The 13,823-nt window shown below is 57.0% G+C and overlaps 1 protein-coding gene across 1 annotated transcript; it reads right to left on the reverse strand.

The window, feature by feature from the left end:
* Positions 1–85: 85 nt before the first annotated feature.
* PLIN4 (perilipin 4) lies at positions 86–11,890 on the reverse strand. The gene is given in 10 exon segments (XM_037165214.2): positions 86–2,400; positions 2,471–2,560; positions 4,235–4,422; positions 4,538–6,860; positions 6,862–7,380; positions 7,383–8,093; positions 10,107–10,168; positions 11,025–11,172; positions 11,598–11,662; positions 11,783–11,890. Coding segments are annotated over 9 exon segments (4,422 nt in total). The 5' UTR covers positions 11,646–11,662; positions 11,783–11,890; the 3' UTR covers positions 86–2,067.
* Between the last annotated feature and the right edge of the window lie 1,933 nt (positions 11,891–13,823).

Raw genomic sequence — 13,823 nt, forward strand, 5'->3', positions numbered from 1 at the left:
TTTCTAGTGTTACTGGTGTAGCTGGTGTAGCTGGGCTGGAATTGGGAAGAGATCTGGAGCGATCAAGGGCCCACTTGGGGACAAAGTGTTCTAAGCCATAGTATCACCATATACAGTGAATGTGAGTTTGGTTTTAACAGTGTTCCCATCCTGCTAGGGCTGACGGTGAAACAGTGGGATAGGAACGAGGCTTTTCCAAAAACAATAAAGGAAAAATAAAACTCTCTGAACTTTGAGGCTCAAACAGAGGCTGTGGTTTGATGTCCCGGGTTTGGCTTCCCAGTGCGCAGGAAGAAGGAGAAGAGGCTGAGTGGCCACCATGTTTTCCCCAGAAGCCACTGCTGTGCCCACCTGATGCAGCCGCTGTCCCTCTTGCCTCAAGCTGCTGTCGGTGTCCCCCAAGCTGCAGTTGGCACTGTAACCCATTCTCCACAAGGCAAGCCCCGGAGTCCCTGGCCTGGAGCATTCAGGCCTGGAAGCGTTCTCTGAGCCATCCATTGTCTTTACGCGTCCAGAGGACATGAGCACTGGGGGTAGGCCTCACTGTGTGACCGAGGGCGAGTGGCACTCCCGCTCCGGGCTTCTCTTTTCCCCTGGACAGGGCTGACTCCAGCCTTACAGGACTGTGCCGAGGATTCAGGTGGGGGGTGGGGCTAGCTCGGCCAGGTACCCGCGCACAGCAGTTCCCGGTTAGGCAGTGGCCCCTGGCTGCCTTCATCCATCCCAGCTGAGAGGGAGGGAGACCGTGGTGTGGCAGGGGACTTCTGAGTCCTGTCCACTTCCACACCTACCCGCACTGGTGTGACTGGACTTGAAGGCCAGTCACTTCGCCAGGTTTCTGTGGCTCCCGGTGTCTTCACCTTTGATTACCTAATGTGGTAGAGGCTGAGGAGAGAGAGGCTCAGAAGGTTCTCCAGTCCCCAGGGAAGACCCTGGACACCTTTGGTAACCCTTGACGAGAGCCGGCCCCTCTGACCTGGTGCTCCGAGCGCCCGGTCATTTCCGAGAAGAGGGTGCAGTGTGGGGTGTGCTGTTGGTGTGCGGTGAGTTCTGAGGAGGGGAGCTCAGCACGGCTTGGGTGGGCTGCTGCTGCTCTGACATGCAGCTCCCAGCTGGAGAGAGGCCAAGGCTGGTGAGGGAACCTTTCTTGGATGAATATGGTAAGTTTTCACATTCGGGTTCAGGGGCAGTAGACTTGGACCCCTGCAGCCGGGAAGGCAGGGACCTTCTAAACCATGTCAGGCCCTAGTCTCCAACCTGGAGTACCTCCCCAAGACCTGGGGGGTCATTCAGCACATTTGGTCACATCCTTCCTTGGGCCCTGTCCCCAGTGGGGAAAGTACTTCAGCCATGGGCAGCCTCTGGGCCCAGGTGCCTCAGAGACCAGAACCTCAGCTCTCTAATCATGTGAGTGGCTTACAGGGCAGGGCAGGTGGGTGAGCGGAAGAGGCAGAAGGGGCTTGACATGTAACCACTTTTCTCGCCCCTGGGTAATGTAGTCCTCAAGGAACGGCCCTGCAGAGCCTGGAGTTGAGGGAGTTGCTGCTGGTGGCTTTGTCCTCAAGAAGCCTCCTCTTTTAGCCATGCTGGGGTTAGCAGAGGCACCAAAACCCTGCCTCTGGATGATGGTGACATTCTGGTGCATTCTGGTGCAGGGTGTTTGCTGAGGGCTAGGGGAGATGCTTTAGAGTCAGGGTGGAGGAGCGGGACAGCCCGCTGAGCTGGTAGCTGAAGGCCCAGATGAGGGTGGAAGACCCATGTCCCCTGCAAAGGTAATGGGGCTCCTAGTGTGGGGTGCTGAGTGGAGAATCTTCCAGACTCAGGCACATTCCACTTCTCTTTCTTAACTGGAGGGCTTGCTCAGGATCTTCAAGTGCAGGCCCTCTGTCAGTGGTCTTAGTTGCTCTGGGCTCCTAGGTCCGGCCGAGCTTGGGAAGATGGATGGCACAATCTCAGAGCTGGGAGCTTGGCGCATCTATTGCAGAAAGTCCTCCGTGCACCAGCCAGCAGTGTCTAGTGCTTGGGGAGTTGGGGCTGGTTTGGGATTGGGGAGGCTCTGAAGGGGGCCTATAGCTGCTGCCCACCAGGGTGCAGGTCAAAGGGCCCCACCAGCCAGCTGAGTGGGGGGCTGTGCTGCACACTCTCCAGCAGCTTCTCCAGCCCTTGCCAGGCCCGGCCTACACTCTCACGGCTCTGGGCCAGGCGCTCAGCTGGCAGCTCTGTGATGGAGCTGGCAGAGGACACGATGCCGTAGAGCTCACAGAGGCTGTGCCGTGCTTGTCTCACCTGCTGCTGGAGCTCAGCTGGAAGACCCTGGAGGCCAGAGGCCAGGGTGCTGTAGGCCACGTGGAGCTGCTGCATGAGTCCACAGGTTCTGGACAGAGCCTCTGAATCTGGCCCCTGTGGGAGGGAGAGGTGTGCATAGTGGTCAGAGAGAAGATTCTGGGAGCATTGGCCCCTCATACATAACCTCCTCTTGGGTACCGGCTTTCTCCACTCTGTCTCTTGGACCTGGATCTGGCCACAGCTGTCCTTCTGGAGCCTGCTTGGCCTTTTCAATCTGGAAAGAGCCCAGCAGAGAAACGATGGCTTTCGGCAGGGCCCTTTCACACACTTTGCCCCAGGAGCGGCATGAGGGGCCAGGAGCCTAGTGTCCAGACCTTTGTGTGGCGTGGTTGCAAGGCCACAAGCTTAGAGCCAACTGTGCCATGATGGGCTTGTCTTCTCTTGTAAAGTGGCAGTAATCCAAATTTCTCATGAGGTCCTCAGATCAAATAACGGATAATGGGATCTTGTCACTCCCCAGCTCAAAGCCCTCCCGTGGTTCCCCGGTGCCTGTTGGATAAGACCAAAACCACCGTGGTTGGTGTGGTCTGCCCCTTGGGCCTCTGAGACCTTCTGTCCTATTGGCACCTGGTCATGATCTCTGCACATCACTGATCCCGAGATCCCTCGGCTCCTGCTACCCTGTCCCCACCCTCACTTCACCATGTCCTCCCTGGGTGCCCTCCTGCCCCATGAACATCCAGCTTGTTATTGAGCACACTTTTTTTAGAGAGAAACATTAATTTGTTGTTTTACCCATTTATGCATTCATTTATTGATTATGTACCCTGATTAGGTGTCAAACTTGCATCCTTGCTGTATCAGAGCAATACTTTAATTGACTGAGCTGCCCGGCCAGGGCTGGGCACTCTGTTCTGATGGTCCCCACTTCTCCCCAGTTCTGCATGGCTCTCCTTGTCATACACAGTGTGGCTCAAAGGGACGTGCTCCTGCCCGGCCCAGGCCCTCTATGCATGGTTGTCTTGGCTCCTCCTTTGCACCCCCATTTTCTGGAGGTGTAGCACTTTCCCCCCTTCTCTCCATTTTACCTTCCACAGTTTCCATTCCCAAGGTCAGCCACCATCCGAAAATATTAAATGGAAAATTCCAGAAATAAACTGCGTAATTCTTAAGTAGCCCATTGTTCTGAGTAGTGTGATGAAATCTCACATGGCCTTGCTCTGTCCCACCTGGGGCAGGACTCATCACCTTGTCCACTGTATCCAAGCTGCAGATGCCCCACCGCCTTTGAGGCACACAGGAGGCATCTCAGCTGTCAGCTGGGGGTACCACAGGGCTCATGTTTAAGTCACCCTTTTTTTTTTTTTTTTTGAGATTTATTTTTAGAGGGGAAGGGAGAAAGAGAGGGACAGAAACATTGATGTGTGGTTGCCTCTTGTGCGCCCCCTACTGGGGACCTGGCCTGCAACCCAGGCATGTGCCCGTGACCCTTTGCTTCATGGGCCAGAGCTCAATCCACTGAGCCACACCACCAGGGCAAGTGACCCTTATTTTAATGCCACATTAATGTTGTTTTTATTATAGCATAAGTTGTTCTACTTATAGAACAGTAATTTACTATTACTGTTAACCTTTTACTGTGCCTAAATAAATTGTAAACTAAACTTTATCATAGGTATGTATGTGTAGAAAAAAACATAGTATTTGTAGGATTTGGTACTCTGTGATGTCAGGTGTCTACAGTGGGTCTTGGAATGTATTTCCCCCAGATTGGGGGGTGGGGAATGGTCTGTCTCATTTGGTTGTCTCGCTCTGTGGGACACAAGCCCCTTGAGAGCAGTGTGTGGTCATCTTAGTGGCTGACAGATGTTGGATCACTGCATGTCTGTGGGAAAGCCATGGGGATATATTTTGAGGAAGGGGCCCCATTACAGGGAAGGACACTTGCCATATTGAAGGAGTCCTCAAGCAGGGCCAGCGTGGCTCTGGCCTGGAACTGGCCATGCTGCAGGTGGCTCATGGCGTGCTCAAAGGCTCGCTGGCGAAAGCCGTGGGCCAGGTCACCGAGACGCACAAAGTAGCTCCTCTGGTCTCCTGCAGGTACTCTGGGCTCAGACCCAGAGGCCGCCAACTGAGCTGCAAGGGAAGATGCAATGACTCGGATGGAGAGGTTGAAGGGCCATCCCAATCATGGATTGGCCAGATGATAACCCCTCACTAGGACCGGGGACCCAGCCCACCTTATTCTCACCTTGCTCCTCCGCATTCATAGGGTGGAAGATCTCCCCCAGCTCCTCCAGCTCATCCGAAAGTGTCGTAAAGCCCGTAACACCTTCATGGCTGCATGCAGTAGCTATACACCCAGCATTTTCCTTGCTCAGGCTCGCGCCTTGTGTGAATGTTACTACAGTAGAAACAAGGCCATGGCCGTCAGTGGTGGCTTCTCTGGCAAGGTCCCGGCCTGCACATGGAGTGTCTGGGAGGCTGGAGACCCTGCAAGACTGAGCTTCCTTGGGGCTCAGGATATTTTCTTCCCCACATTTGTCCAAGTCCCTGCTGTTGATGAATCCACTATAGGAGCTTTCCTCAGTGCCAGGTAACCAATTCTGTACAGTGCCAGCCCCAGTCGGGACGGCGCTCTTGGCCACACCCATTGCCCCAGAGAGGCCAGTGGACACTGCATCTTTGGTGCCAGTGAGGATGGTCTTGGTGGTGTCCATACCAGTCTGGACAATGCCCTTGGCCACACCCATTGCCCCAGTGAGGCCAGTGGACACTGTGTCCTTGGCACCTGTGAGGACGGTCTTGGTGGTGTCCACGCCTGTCTGGACAGCGCCCTTGGCCACACCCATTGCCCCAGTGAGGCCAGTGGACACTGTGTCCTTGGTGCCAGCGAGGACAGTCTTGGTGGTGTCCACGCCAGTCTGGATGGTGCCCTTGGCCATACCTATGGCCCCAGTGAGGCCAGTGGACACTGTGTCTTTGGCACCTGTGAGGACGGTCTTGGTGGTGTCCACACCAGTCTGGACAGCGCCCTTGGCCACACCCATTGCCCCAGTGAGGCCAGAGGACACCGTGTCCTTGGCACCTGTGAGGACGGTCTTGGTGGCGTCCATACCAGTCTGGACGGTGCCCTTGGCCACACCCATTGCCCCAGTGAGGCCAGTGGACACTGTGTCCTTGGTTCCAGTGAGGACAGTCTTGGTGGTGTCCATACCAGTCTGGACAGCGCCCTTGGCCACACCCATTGCCCCAGTGAGGCCAGTGGACACTGTGTCCTTGGTGCCAGTGAGAACGGTCTTGGTGGTGTCCACGCCAGTCTGGACGGCGCCCTTGGCCACACCCATGGCCCCAGTGAGGCCAGTGGACACTGTGTCCTTGGTGCCAGTGAGGACGGTCTTGGTGGTGTCCATACCAGTCTGGACGGCGCCCTTGGCCACACCCATTGCCCCAGTGAGGCCAGTGGACACTGTGTCCTTGGTGCCAGTGAGGACGGTCTTGGTGGTGTCCATACCAGTCTGGACAGCGCCCTTGGCCACTCCCATTGCCCCAGTGAGGCCAGTGGACACTGTGTCCTTGGTGCCAGTGAGGACGGTCTTGGTGGTGTCCATACCAGTCTGGACAGCGCCCTTGGCCACACCCATTGCCCCAGTGAGGCCAGTGGACACTGTGTCCTTGGTGCCAGCGAGGACGGTCTTGGTGGTGTCCACGCCAGTCTGGATGGTGCCCTTGGCCACACCCATTGCCCCAGTAAGGCCAGTGGACACCGTGTCCTTGGCACCTGTGAGGACGGTCTTGGTCGTGTCCATACCAGTCTGGACAACGCCCTTGGCCACACCCATTGCCCCAGTGAGGCCAGTGGACACCGTGTCTTTGGCACCTGTGAGGACAGTCTTGGTGGTGTCCATACCAGTCTGGACAGCGCCCTTGGCCACTCCCATTGCCCCAGTGAGGCCAGTGGACACTGTGTCCTTGGTGCCAGTGAGGACGGTCTTGGTGGTGTCCATACCAGTCTGGACAGCGCCCTTGGCCACACCCATTGCCCCAGTGAGGCCAGTGGACACTGTGTCCTTGGTGCCAGTGAGAACGGTCTTGGTGGTGTCCATGCCAGTCTGGACGGCGCCCTTGGCCACACCCATGGCCCCAGTGAGGCCAGTGGACACCGTGTCCTTGGCACCTGTGAGGACGGTCTTGGTGGTGTCCACGCCAGTCTGGACAGCGCCCTTGGCCACACCCATTGCCCCAGTGAGGCCAGTGGACACTGTGTCCTTGGTGCCAGTGAGGACGGTCTTGGTGGTGTCCACGCCAGTCTGGACAGCGCCCTTGGCCACACCCATTGCCCCAGTGAGGCCAGTGGACACTGTGTCCTTGGTGCCAGTGAGGACGGTCTTGGTGGTGTCCATACCAGTCTGGACAGCGCCCTTGGCCACACCCATTGCCCCAGTGAGGCCAGTGGACACTGTGTCCTTGGCGCCAGTGAGAACAGTCTTGGTGGTGTCCACGCCAGTCTGGACGGCGCCCTTGGCCACACCCATTGCCCCAGTGAGGCCAGTGGACACTGTGTCCTTGGGCCACTGTGAGGACAGTCTTGGTGGTGTCCACGCCAGTCTGGACAGCGCCCTTGGCCACACCCATTGCCCCAGTTAGGCCAGTGGACACTGTGTCCTTGGCGCCTGTGAGGACGGTCTTGGTGGTGTCCACGCCAGTCTGGACAGCGCCCTTGGCCACACCCATTGCCCCAGTGAGGCCAGTGGACACTGTGTCCTTGGTGCCAGTGAGGACGGTCTTGGTGGTGTCCACGCCAGTCTGGACAGCGCCCTTGGCCATACCCATTGCCCCAGTGAGGCCAGTGGACACTGTGTCCTTGGTGCCAGTGAGGACGGTCTTGGTGGTGTCCATACCAGTCTGGACAGCGCCCTTGGCCATACCCATTGCCCCAGTGAGGCCAGTGGACACTGTGTCCTTGGCACCTGTGAGGACAGTCTTGGTGGTGTCCACGCCAGTCTGGACAGCGCCCTTGGCCACACCCATTGCCCCAGTGAGGCCAGTGGACACTGTGTCCTTGGTGCCAGTGAGGACGGTCTTGGTGGTGTCCATACGCCAGTCTGGACAACGCCCTTGGCCACTCCCATTGCCCCAGTGAGGCCAGTGGACACTGTGTCCTTGGTGCCAGTGAGGACGGTCTTGGTGGTGTCCATACCAGTCTGGACAGCGCCCTTGGCCACTCCCATTGCCCCAGTGAGGCCAGTGGACACTGTGTCCTTGGTGCCAGTGAGGACGGTCTTGGTGGTGTCCACACCAGTCTGGACAACGCCCTTGGCCACACCCATTGCCCCAGTGAGGCCAGTGGACACTGTGTCCTTGGTGCCAGTGAGGACGGTCTTGGTGGTGTCCATACCAGTCTGGACAACGCCCTTGGCCACTCCCATTGCCCCAGTGAGGCCAGTGGACACTGTGTCCTTGGCACCTGTGAGGACAGTCTTGGTGGTGTCCACACCTGTCTGAACGGCGCCCTTGGCCACACCCATTGCCCCAGTGAGGCCAGTGGACACTGTGTCCTTGGTGCCAGTGAGGACGGTCTTGGTGGTGTCCACACCCGTGTGGACGGCGCCCTTGGCCACACCTACTGCTCCCGTGACTGCACTGGCCACAGCTTCCTTGGTTCCTGTGAGCACAGGTCGGGTCATGGCCAGTCCTCCCTGGACCACATCTTTAGCCGAGTCCATCATGTTGGCCACCCCGGAGGAGACGGCATCCTGGGTTTTGGTCATCGTGGAGCACACCAGGTCCTTCGCCCCGGAGATCATCTGGTGAGAAAGGACACGTGGTCAGGAGCAGAGCTGGGAGGAGCTTCCCATCCCAGACTTCTGCCAGCCTGCCTGCTGAAGCGCCTTGTGAGTGGAATCCGTCACCCAGAGGCCCACGACCTCGCTGCCCGCCCCGGATGTCCCTGTGGTTTTCCGTCACTTGGCCTTAACAAGCTCCCTGGTGCTGTCAGCTTTTACTGCCTGGATTCACTAGGCCCCATGGCCGACAGCGGGCCCCTCACACCTTTGAACCCCTGATGAGGTGCTTCGGCCTGTGGTCAGCAAGCCTTTGAATTAGCTATTTTTGCTCACTCTTGGCAGAATTTGAACCTGGTGTGCCCTGTTGTAGTGAGGAGATCAGAGTGCTTGTTAAAGTGAGTGTCCAACCAGGAGAAGGGGGTGAGCGTTGGGAAAAGTAGCAAACAAAACGCAGAGGGACAGGTGCTGGGTTCGAGCCATAGGGGGTTGTCAGTAACTTTATTTATTTGCTCATTTATTTTTAAGATTTTACTTATTTTTAGACAGAGGGGAAGGAAGGGAGAAAGAGGGAGAGGAACAATGTGTAGTTGCCTCTCATGTACCCACAACTGGGGACCTGGCCCGCAGCCAGGCATGTGCCCTGACTGGGAATCGAACCAGTGACCCTTTGGTTCACAGGCTGGTGCTCAGTGCACTGAGCCACACCAGCCAGGGCAATAACTATTTTTTAAGCTACCCAGTGGTGGTTGTCCTTAGTTCAGCCAAACTGCCCAAGGGTTGTAATGGCCCAGGGTTGCTACCACTCAGGCAGCCGCGAGTGTGCTGTTTTCACTTCAGTGATTCTTAGGAGGGGTGACCCTGCTCCCCACACCCCGGGAATGGGGACGCTGGGGGAAATCTGGGGCTATCTGTGATTGTGTGACTGTTGGGGGGTGCTATTTGCATTGAATGGGTGGGGGCCTCAGATGCTGTACAAACCCCACCATGTTCAGGAGCGCCTCCCAACCAAAAACAGTCCTGCCCAGATGGCCACCATGCTGACGCTGAGAAACTGAAGTTTTATTCCCACTGCCTGCCTCCTGGCCCAGCATTGGATCGAGTGGAAACCTCGGGCTCTGTGCCTAAAGAGATCCAGGTTCAAATCTCACCTCGTCTCCATACTCACTGTGTGAAAGTCACATCCCCTTTCTGAGCCAGTTTCTGAGAAGTGGTGGTTAAAACAGCACCTCTTTCAAGGATTGGGGAGGAAGCAAGTCACAAGGTACCTAAAGCACTTTGCAGGTAGTAGGTGCTCAGTTAACATGAGTGGAGGGGAGCAGAAAACATGCATAAAGGGAGGGGGGTAAGGAATCTGTCAGTTTGGGCTGGAAGGACCTGCTGAGGCTCCTCACCCTGTGAGATGCTAAGACCTGGTCGAACTGGGGGCAGAGGGAGGCTGGGAAGAGCAGAGGAGCTCCTGTCGGGCTTCTGCCACCCTGCTGTGGCTGCACCTGGCATACATGAGCCCCTTCGCTTGGCCCAGCCATGGGGACAGGATAGTGTGCGGTCGCCATGTATTCAGGACGGAGGGTGAAGGCTACATTGGTGCATTTTAGCCTCTGCCCTAGGTTCAAAGCTCAAGTTACCATGTCCTGCTGTGTGACCTTTGGCAGGTGGCTCGGCTTCTCTGTGTCTCAGCTATCGTGTGGGGTACTATTTACTCCCTTCCTCACAGGCTGGTTGGGAGGATTAACTATTAAGGAGCACATATAAAGCATGGTGTCCAGAGCCTAGCGTGGTGAGTGAGGTGCTGTTGCTGGGGTCACGTCATGCTAGACAGAGGGGCTCTCAGTAGTCTGGAGCCTGACCATGCTGGGCAGTGAGGCAGTACTGTGCCCATTTCACAGATGTGGAAGTAGAGGCTCAGAGGAGAAGGATCTGCCTGGAACCACATAGTAGGACACGCGGGGGTGTCCGCTCTCTCCTTCAGTAGGAACCCAAACATCCCCGAGGGAGGCAGAGGCCATCACACCAGGCTCTGGCAGCACCTCTCACCTTGTCTGAAGGCGGCAGCGGCATCTCCACCTCCCTTGCCATCTGCTTCGGACTGGTAGCTGCTATGGGGACAGGAGCTGGTCAGGCACTCACAGGAAGGCAAGGGAAGCAAGCTGGCATCAGCCACCCTGGTGCCTGTTGTGCAATTGACAGGCACAGCCCGAAAGGTCAGGAATGTCCCAGCCACTGTGCCAGGGACAACAGGAGTTGACATCCATGGCCATGGGCTGGGCTCCCTTTGACCCCCCCACCCAGGGCCTTTGTTTCCTGGAACAGGGGCTCTCTAGTGTTTTCTCTGCCTGGGTCCAGGGTGTGGGAGGCCCACCCAGGGAGGCCACAGGAAGAGTCAGAGCCCCACCCCACCCCTGCCACAGCTGGCAGTTGCCTGTCAGACCTGGGTATGTGGAGCAGAAGTCAGCCACCAAGGGCTCTGGGCGCAGGAGCAGGCCCTTACCAGGCAGCCACCCCAACCCTGGCCTGCCCCCTGCACCAGCCCCTCTTTGTGTCCAAAGTACTCTGGCTGAATAACTGGGGGGTGGGGAGACCCCCAGGCTCCACCACCCCAGGGAAGCCACTGTCCCTCTTTGGGAACCAGGGTCACCATCCGCAGTAAGTTCACACCTGCGGAACACCCAGCCTCTGGTGCACGGGTGTTGCACACGGGCTGATGGGGGCTGGGGGGTGGACAGGGGCGGTACTGCAGTGAGACGGGCTGTGTTCACACCCCCACTTTGGCTGTTTATGCTACTTTGGGCCACACACTTGCCATATTTGTGCCTCAGTTTCTCCATCTGGTACTAAATGAGCAATGCCAGTCCCATATAAAATGTCCCCAAAGTGGCCAAAAGTCCCTACTAGAAGATTTCCTATTGCTGGGTCCCCCTCCAGGAGCCCCACCCTATGAACCTGTGCACTCACCCTGGGCCTGGGGATGGGTGGCTTGGGGGGTGGTAGCACCTGAGGGATCAGTGACTGGCTGGACCTCTCTCGCTGGGCCTTGGGCATTGGCCACCAGGTTCCGAGCAGAACTGAAGCCAGGCAGGAACCCCAAGAAGCTGCTCAGGGTCTGTGCGGAGGGGCAACGTGAAAAAGGCTGGGATGAGATGGGGTGGGGGAGAGCATCAGGAAGCCCTGGGCTTCCACACCTCCTCAGGCCCTTGCTTTTGGATGGCCTTGAGTTTCAAGCCTCAGTTTCTTCATCTGGACAATGGGCAGATGCAGCCAGCCTCCCATGGACAGAGGAGAAGGTAGTCCTAGACTCCAAAGCCTCCTTCCACGGCCTCCATTTCACAGATGGAGAAATGGAGGCTCAGAGGGCCGTGGCCCACCCAGTCACACAGGAAAGGAGCTGAGGTCAGCATGAGCCACCCCCCACCCCCAGCTTGGGACAGGAGGGAAGAGCCACCCAGGAAGCCCTTCCCAAACCTGAGGACTGCGGAGGTCACCTCCCAAGGGTTCTGGGGCACCTCCCGCTCCTGTGCCTCCCCTTACCTTGCCCTTGGGTTTGGGCTCTCGGCCTCCTTCCCCTTGAGCAGACATGTTAATACTATAAGCAGCTGGAAGGGGGCAGAGAGGGTTTGTAAATCGGGGCTCCCAGGTCTCCTGCCCCACACCCACACCCCCAGGCATTCCCAGACACCCACCTGGAGACCTGGCCTCACCCTGGCATTGCTCACCTAGACCGTGTGAGGGTCCTTTGGAGTGACTGGTGGCGCAGCTGGCAGCTGGCTCTGCTTTCTGCTCCCAGGCCTTATAGGGTCCGGGGCAGGCACAGGCCTGGCCGGCAGAGGCAGGCAGCCAGCGGGCTGGGGGAGGGCCCTGGACAGTCACGTGTCTGCTTGCCCAGCCCAGCATGGGCCCTGGGCCCGCACCTTTCCCCTTCTCTCAGTACTGGGCCACCTCTGCTCACAGCACCACCCCCACCAAGCTGAGTGAGTCACAGGTCATCCTGTGTCCCTGAGACGTGGCCTATATGCACTTTTGGCCTGTTCTTATCATGCATGAAGTGGGCATGGTTCAAATGTCAGCTCCACTGGGATGCCTTGGCCTCAGTTTCCCCTTTGGCCTTCTCACTGTGGCTCACAGTGCGCTGTGTCCCTTCTGCTCTCATCTCCCCTGGCTGTCTTCCCCTTCGATTACTCCAGCCACACTGGACCCCACACACTGGGGCCTTCTTGCTGGTCTTCCAGATCTCCAGGCCAGGTCCTGCCCCAGGGCCTTTGCATGAGCTTTCCTTTCTTCCTACAGCACTCCTCCCCAGACACCCACACAACACCCACCCTCCCTGTGTTCCCTGAAGTAGGACAATACCTGGCACACAGTTGGCACTTAATAAATGTTTGGTTAAATGGGCCAACTCACTTAATAAATGTTTGGTTGTGAGTGTGAAAAGAGATCACAACTTGTTTATCCCTGTACCCAGCAGGTGCTTGACAGACATTAGCTTAGCATTGTCCAGGCAGAGAGAGGCAGCAGCTGTCCTCAGCAGGGAGGGGATATGTTGCTCTCTCTGGAAGACAGAGAAAGGGGCCAATGTGTAGACCAAGAGAGAGCACTGACAGAGCTGGGGCCACCCAAAGAGTGAGAACTAGGCCTGGTAAACTCAGGCTAATCCAAGGTGGCTTCCTGGAGGAGGCTTTTTTGTGCCTGAGGCCACAGAGCCAGGAAGTGGCAGAGAGGACATTCAGATCAGACCCTGAGCCTGTGTGCAGAGTGACCAGGCTGTGGATAGGTGCACAGGTAACTAGAGAAGTGACTGCCATGCCCTCCCTGGGCAATTTCCCTCCTGCCTGCCCCCAAAGCAGGCATACCAGTCATGTGCCCGTGGGAGCTGTGGAGAGACCCCCTGGTGGCTCTGGGCTCTGAGCTGGGAGAAGGGAGGGCCCTGTGTCTGGGCCTGATGACTCCCAGGTTGTCTTCTTGGAGCTGTCACTGTTTGTCAAACAGTCAAGGAAGAAAATGGGGATCCCCTAACCTCTCTCCAGTCAACACTTCCTAAAGGTGACAGTGAGTTGGGCGGACCCTGGGAGTGCTCCTCCCCTCAGGGCTGCCATGCACCCCGAGGGAAAGGAGAACCCAGCAATAATAACAAAAATGACCTTAAACACCAAGTCAGGTCTTGTCCCCCCCTGCCCACAGCCCTCTAGGGCTCCCACCTCTCTCGGGGTAAAGGCCCAAGTTCTCCCCGTGGCCCATAGGCCCTGGTGACCTGCTCCTGTCCCCTCACTGTCCTCACGTACTCCCTTTCTGTGTCTCTGCTGCAGCCACACAGGCCTCTCTGCTCTTTCTCCAACAGGCCAAGCCAGGTCCAGCCCCAGGGCCTTTGCATAGGCTGTGCCCCCCGCCTGGCATGTTCTTCAGTCTTTGCTCATATGTCACCTCCTCAGAGAGGCCTTCCTGGCCCCCTTCTATTTAAAAATATGCATCTCTTCTTCAATTCCCCCCCACACTTCCCATTGTCCTTCCCTTTTATTTTTCTCATCATTCTAACACTAAGAGAAGTAATTTACTTATTTTATTATTTTTCTCCTACTGTATTGTTAGGTCATAGAGGGTAGGATTTTTATCCATTTTGTTCTCTGCCTGGCACACAGCACGTGCTCTATGAATATTTGTTGGATAAATTGAGTGAATAATGGTTTCTGTGGGTGAGGCATTTGCTAGCATTGGGCATGACTTACCCATTTTGTAGAGGAGAAAATGGGTTCAGAGAGGGGA

Source organism: Artibeus jamaicensis, unplaced genomic scaffold (genome assembly GCF_021234435.1).
Source record: "Artibeus jamaicensis isolate MK-2021 breed Jamaican fruit bat unplaced genomic scaffold, CSHL_Jam_final scaffold_537, whole genome shotgun sequence".
Classification (NCBI taxonomy): domain Eukaryota; kingdom Metazoa; phylum Chordata; class Mammalia; order Chiroptera; family Phyllostomidae; genus Artibeus; species Artibeus jamaicensis.